Source organism: Branchiostoma lanceolatum, chromosome 2, assembly GCF_035083965.1.
Source record: "Branchiostoma lanceolatum isolate klBraLanc5 chromosome 2, klBraLanc5.hap2, whole genome shotgun sequence".
Taxonomy (NCBI): Eukaryota; Metazoa; Chordata; class Leptocardii; order Amphioxiformes; family Branchiostomatidae; genus Branchiostoma; species Branchiostoma lanceolatum.
The window spans coordinates 34,577,317-34,584,697 of record NC_089723.1 but is presented as its reverse complement, the minus strand read 5'-3'; the positions used below and the strand labels follow the sequence as shown (position 1 = coordinate 34,584,697).

The 7,381-nt window shown below is 40.6% G+C and overlaps 1 protein-coding gene across 1 annotated transcript in view; it reads left to right on the top strand.

The window, feature by feature from the left end:
* Positions 1 to 4,914: 4,914 nt before the first annotated feature.
* Positions 4,915 to 7,381, top strand: part of LOC136427005 (nucleoprotein TPR-like) — a 43,535-nt gene continuing 41,068 nt past the window's right edge. Inside the window, exon 1 of the mRNA XM_066415724.1 lies at positions 4,915 to 5,117. Within this exon, the coding sequence (XP_066271821.1) occupies positions 4,961 to 5,117 (157 nt within the window). The 5' untranslated portion in view covers positions 4,915 to 4,960. The remainder of the gene's footprint in view (positions 5,118 to 7,381) is intronic.

The window sequence follows — 7,381 nt, the reverse complement described above, 5'->3', positions numbered from 1 at the left end:
TGTAAAGTGTGCTCTTGTTGGGGTCATATATCATAGATAGCCTTTGTTAAGTAGGGGGGGAGGGGGGCGGTCAGTGATCAAGAGATAATGTTGTTGTGATGAGTTGGGTCCAGTCCAGACTTTAAGTGCTTTCTTCGAAGTTATAACAAACTCATATAAACCTGCAGAAAAACTTTTCAGTTGTTACTCAAATTCAGCTGAAAGTGTTCACATATACACACTTTGAAGGCAGGGGCCAAAGGAAATGCTACCTTGCATTTTTTTTACACCTGTGTTCCTATGCTGAGTTTAGCATTGTTAAATACAGGTGGGCCTCCTAAATTTAGCATATTATAAGGCGATGTCAGGACCCCATGCAGGCCCCCTTCTACCATACGAAAACAATCAACATATTATTAGCAACTTAACACACAATAACCATGAGGTCAGAGGCCATACTCCCCAAACAGTACATGTATATCACTAATCTTGATTTATGTAAAAATCTTAGCATACATGTACACGCAGTACTAGTACTAGAACTAGTACTGGAAAGATGGGCTTGAATTTGAATGAAAGCCTGATGTACACAGTATATAGTTTGAACTGAGGTAGTCTGATATTTAAACTATATAATTACCTTCGCGACGAATGGTTTCGTCGAGAAGGTTATGCGACGGTGCTTGTCTGTGTGTCTGTTAGTGAACAGAATAAGTCGAGAACGCCTGGATGGTTTGTTGTCGTAGTTGGTGTGTCGGTGTGTATGTGGCAAATCTCAAGATGATTAGATTTTGGGCGAAGTGTTTTGCATAATTAACGAGAAAAGTGTAAAAATGTGTTCAATTGTATGCTTTACTATGCGTTCTGGTTGCGACGGGGATATTGATACGGGTAGATTGGGGGCAAAGTTGGTCATGAGGGGTCATGAGGGGTCATGAGGCAGGCAGGAAACTGTCAGTTACATGTACTGCAGCTGCCAGGGACAAATTGGCTATCAGCCAGCTGTAGGGCAGATACAAGAGATAGGCTTGCCCATGCAGTAATGCTTTAAAGCACTAAAACAAGGGCTCAGAAAAGGATTCACCTTAATTGCAAGCCCCAAAAATTCTTATGCACCAGAAAGCCACATCTGTCTACTTTAGAATCATGCAAAGAAAATAGACAGTTGACCAGCTCGTTCTCTCGTAACAGCTGACAGACGAAAACAATCGTCAACTTTGACCTACTCCCAGCCTGGAAGAGTCCACTCGGAGCATGTGAAACCAAACCACAAAGATATCTCCTTACACCAATTAAAAGACTGAAACATACAAATTTTGACCAAAGTTGGATATACACGGCCTTATATGAGTAAGAACAGTCATTAATGCAGTGCCACAGCATGGGAATACCGAGCATGTCTGTGTGTCTGTTAGTGAACACGATAAGTCGAGAATTCTTGGAAGGATTGTCTTGGTATTTGGTATGTTGGTAGGTCTCGATGAAACCTGAAAATGATTAGATTTTGGGCCCCCTATCGGCTTGTTACGGTACTGCAGCGGAACTTCATGTTATGATATCTCGTGTTGTGGACATGCTATGGAACTGATTTTTAAGTGGTAGATAGCTCGTTGGGCAGAGAGTAAGTGGTATAGGCTTGGGCCCCCTAGCAACTTTTTTGGAACTGCAGGGGTAGGTTTTGCTTCAGACTTTGAAAGGGAATAACTCAAGAAGGGCTTGATGGAAGGTCATGATTTTTTGCATGTACATAGCTTGAGCGATGATGTACATGATTGGATACTTATTATGCAAATCAGTAACTAATTTGCATAATTAATGAGGAAAGTTTATACATTCATCAATTTCCATGATAGGACTCGCAAACATGTGACATATGTAACTGAGGAAGAGAGAAATATTAATAGATATCAGCTATGCAAATGAGAACCTCATTTACATAATCAATGAGAAAATAATATAACTCGAGATGGGCTTGATGGATGGTCATGATTTTTGGTATGTAGATAGCTTATGTGATGCTTTGTATGATTGGATGATAATTATGCAAATCAGATTATAATTAATGAGGCAATTTTAAAAACCTGCTGTGTTCCATGATATGACTATTCAAATATGTGACATTTGTAACTGAGGAAGAGAGGAATGTCAATAGATAGAAATTATGCAAATGTAGGCCTAATTTGCATAATTCATGAGAAACTACTATCATTCCATACTAGTAAATAACGGCAATTTCATACTTGTTGCATTTAGAAGTTGTGTGAATGTGAACACCATTGAATCAAATTATGCTAATAAGGAGCTTATTTGCATTATTGATGAAAAATGTTAGCATAACCTTCTTTGTTAAGCTCATAATCATAACAAGGAGGTTTGGACAACTTATGTTATTTGGGTGAGGAGGATCAACTGGTATGATTTTTGATTGATGAAAAACACTCCTAATACGTCAGTCATAAAGGTCAAAATCATTTCGCGAAGGTATGAGGTCGTAGAACTCTTGTTATACATGTACACAGTTACTAGTAGCTGCCTATTCATGATATTGCCCAGTACTGCCATTATAATCGCACAGTCTTCAGCAACAACTGTTGAACTACAAAATGTTGCAAGTCTTTAAGACACTGTAGTATGTATGTTAGAGTTTATTTGTAGTTACGACTCACCATATCAAGCCGAAGCTGGAACTCCGAGCAGTAACAACTCAGCAAGTCTACAGGACTTAAATATGCAAACAGGATATGACAGGCTTCTGCACACGTGGCGCTAGTCTGTGGTTGATTATTGATCCAGGACCAAACAGTACTGCTTCCCACCTATGTAGGTTACTTGTTCAGGAGGTGATTATGTCAATCTATTAACAGCCTGAAGTAGCTAGCATGGTGGGAGGAGGAGGTTATGAAAACTAGGGTCCGAAGTACAAGTATACAAATGTCATAACTAATATGCAATAATGTTTGCGGTAAAACAGTAACATATTGTGGGAAAATGATGCCAGATTACGAAAAAAGAGCAATATACCTAACAAATCAGATGGTTATTTTTATTTTCTTAAATATTGCTGCGGCATGCCTGTCTCCCAGGATCCTTCTTCGAGCAGCCATCTATCAAATCCCAGTCTAGTACAATGTACCAAATTGTGCCAATGGACTTATCATGACAAATATGATACTGTAAATGCAGAAATGTTTGCGGTGGTTTAATGTTCGCGGTTTTCGCTGTGAACTTTCAGTGCGAACTTAAAACCACCGCAAAGCTTTTTGCCCACCTATGACTAGCGCTACTATTGTTTCAAACGTGAAATTTAAACCACCGCAAACACTCAATTTTCTCCCTACCGCAAAATAAAAAAACAAGCAAACTTAAATGCATTTACAGTAACATGTGAGTGCTGACACTTAGACAAGAGGCAATACAGAGTTACAGGCAGAAGAACATGAAGTTACTAGTACTGATATGCAGTGACGAAGATGATGAAAATATACTTTTCAATTCTAGTATCCTTTTTTTAAAAGCTAGCAGGTTATATGTTAGATTTTCTGTAATTTTAAAGAATTTTCAATATCTGGGCAAGAGCCTTATAGAAACAATGTCTGAATACTTACCAGGTAGAGGTTGCAGATAGGAAGATGATCCATTAAACAGTTACTAGTAACTGCATTTGTTTGGCCCTTGTAACAGTTCATGATGAGCAAAAGCCAAAACATAAAATCACTGCATTTATTTTACAATTTACGGTACCTGTCTTTGATAGAGTCAAAGGACATAAAACATGATAGCTGGTGTTCTATTTCTTCTATATTAAGGAATCAATTCTATTGATAACCTACACCTTAAAACTAATAAAAGACAATGGGGATAATTTACTAGTATACAGACCCAGCAAGGGTCATGAGGTCATTGTCCTAAAGGACACTGTCAGATCTACCAGGTTTGAAACCAACTTTTGACCCGTTAAGCGAATGAATGATAAGTGTAGTATTAAAGCGTTAACTTATCTACGTTAATGAGCAAATTTGAGTCCACTCCATTTGCAAAAAGGCACACAAATTCCCCAAGGACAAGCTATTTGTAATTTAATCAGCAGAGGCACCGGTACCTACAACAAACATAAACATGCTATAATTTGTCACGTAATATTTCGACTAAAAAGGCATCTTACAGCAGGGCTTCTTCGTAAGAAGTGCCTTATGACTGGCAGAAATGTGTAACGTTAACGTTATGATAAATGTCTGGGCCATAGTCCATGCACACAATTGGAATTTTATGGAAAACGCCCACCTAAATTTGCAACCTTCTCAACCCGGATATGCACGCCCTCCCCCTAAAAAAATCTTTCATAGCGTCCTAAAGAAGATTTTGATCAATGCTAAATTGTCATAACTTACATAAGCTACGGTGTAACGTTACTCAACTAGCTGTCCTTGGTGTGCCCTCATTTGGGAATGCAAGTACCGGATTCAATGTGCAATGCAATGGGACGGGAAAGTTATCCAGATTGTGCCGAAATGGCGAGCTCAAAAAACACCTACCATCGCCCTGGCCGTCCTGGAGAGCATGTCTGGCTGGTGTGTGTACCTAAGCTGCTGGTAAATACGGTGCAAAGTTCAGGAAGTAGGCCGGGATAGGTGGGCAGTCAGCTGGAGATTACCTCGGGCATGTCGGGTTTGTCTCCGCGAGCTTTCTAAAGTGGACGAGTCGACTCATGAGCGGGGATTTATGTAACATTACCAACGCTGAATGCCCCAATAGCAAAAAAACTAACAAAAATTAACGTTAACCAAATTAAAAACTTGAGCTTATCGCTAAAAACTTATTCACTTAAACCAATCAATGGTGCTTCAATTTCTAAGTTTTGTATCAATATCTTAAAAGTTTGCCCTTTCTAGAGTGGGCTCGTCTGACTAGAAAGCGTCAAAGCGCCTTCCGCTAATCTCGTACCCAGGATATTTCGTGACGACACTGGGAACTCGCTTCCAACATGGCGACGCCCGGGTGTTTGCAGCGCGTGTTGGACGAAACCGAGCTCTCTGCGCTTCCCCAGGCCGTTGTCGAGAAGCTAGAAGGACATTTGAAGAATTATGACGTTAGTATGGACAGCATGCAGGCCGAGTGCCAGCAAATCAAGAGTAGTTTGGGTGAGTTTTATGGCGTTTTCTTATGTGCCCCCCTCCCCACCACTTTGTTGCTCCCGCGCAAAGTTGAACGACGTTTGTCCATTTGCTGGTTTATTTACTCATTAGGAGACTACAAACTTAAACTTGATTATCTTGAGTAGCTACTTATATATCTTACTGATCAAAATACGTCAAACTTTTTCGCAAAGTTTTTGATAAAGTAGAAGTAGATGTTGAGGAAAAGGACAACCAGTCAACCGCAGAAAGCGAAAGCAAGTTACGTTATTTTGGGTCCGTGTATTCACCGAAATAAGGGAAATACGCGAAATACACGAAATACACGTCCAAAATACACGAAATACACATGAAGATGGCTGAAATCTACCGAAATACAGTATGATTTGATGAGTTAACATCACAGGTTGCTATATGCCGTCTTAAAATAATATATTTATAGCCCTGGCGACAAGAAAATGACAGAAAATACTTCGCGATCCCGGCCACGTCCGGTCGCCGCCATCTTTCTTACCATACACCATGATGTTTGTTTTTCAGTGGTGTCTTCTTATGTGTCATTTACACAAAAAGGGTGGTGAAATGTACCGACACACAGTATGATTTGATGAGTAAACACCACAGGTTGCTTTATTTCGGCATAAAATAATATATTTATGGTCCTGGTGACAAGAAAAGGACAGAAAATACTTTGCGACCCCGGCCGGCCGCCGCGTCATCTTTCTTACCATACGCCATGATGTTTGTTGTTAGTGGTATCCGAGTCATTTACACGAACATGCTTGTAAAATGTACCGACATACAGTATGATTTGATGAACAAACATCACAGGTTGCTTTATTTCGGCATAAAATAATATATTTATGGTCCTGGTGACAAGAAAAGGACAGAAAATACTTCGCGACCCCGGCCGGCCGCCGCGTCATCTTTCTTACCATACGCCATGATGTTTGTTGTTAGTGGTATCCGAGTCATTTACACGAACATGCTTGTAAAATGTACCGACATACAGTATGATTTGATGAGCAAACATCACAGGTTGCTGTATTTCGGCATGAAATAATCTATTTTTGGTCCTGGCGACAAGAAGAAGGCTACCCTGGGCGCCAGACTAGTACCGGGTCGCTAGCGATTTTCTTCGGCTGCCCAAGGACAGTCAGCCCGCCAGGTCTTAGAAGTCCCCCAGTGCGCTAATGCTAGGGTCACATTTCCAATCCGGGGCCCGGCCGGGCAGTCTTTGGGAACGGAAAGTATGATATTCAAGAGAACAAAAACACAAAATGTACCCAAAATTATTTAAAAGCATAGCTTTTGCAAATTTTTTGACACACACTTTGATTTTTCGTTTCCGCAAACAGCCCGGCCGGGCCCCGGTTAGGAAATGTGACCCGAGCATAATTAGGGTTCTGCGGGCTGGAGGCTATGTGCCGCCGAAGGAACCGGCTAAAGGGAACCGGCTAAAAGGCCCGATAAACAGTCTACTCTACTCTACTGGAACCCAGGGTAGATCAGCCACCATCACTTCCCGTGGTTGGGAGTGACAATGAGAGGGCTTTGAGATTGGCGATTGCCAGAGCGTGGCCAGGATGCCACCAGTTGTATTGCCATCGGCATATTCGAAAGAATTTTGCCGCCCACTTACAAAAAAAAAGTGGGAATGAGCGATGTTCAAAGAAAACCGTTTGTGACTGCCATCTTTGGCAAGGATGGCGTCACAGCATCCACTTCCAAAGTAGTGTTCGAGGAACGGCTTCGCCATGCAAGTGAGTTGGCAGATTCAGCAAACTTTGGCTAATATTTCAAAGAAATAATGTGTGGGGTTTGTTATGTTTTCCTTTCGTCTGAATAAGTCATAGGCTGTTATCTCCCTATAATCTCCCTTGTTATCATCAATTTCGCCACTTCCTAGCTCTGCCACTTTCTTACATTTCTACACGTTTTTTTTCCAGGTAAATTTACCGTGAGACTGGAAGAAAGGACCATTAGGCCTACTTAATATAATCTTTGTTCCAAATGCGTTCACGTTGAAATATGCGTTGTTGGGTTATCAAGTGTTTCTGTTTTTTTTGTTATTAAACTTATTGTCAACTTTATATATTCGATATTTAACTTATTGTCAACTTTCGTTCTTTTCTAACACCTCAGGTTCTGACGCGTTTTGTTTTGTTTGAAGTTTTGAACGAAGACATTTGTTTCGCCTACTTAAGTTAATACCGTACTAACCGTTACTAACAGAAGTCCAGTCACAGCAAACGTACATAAGCAAACAT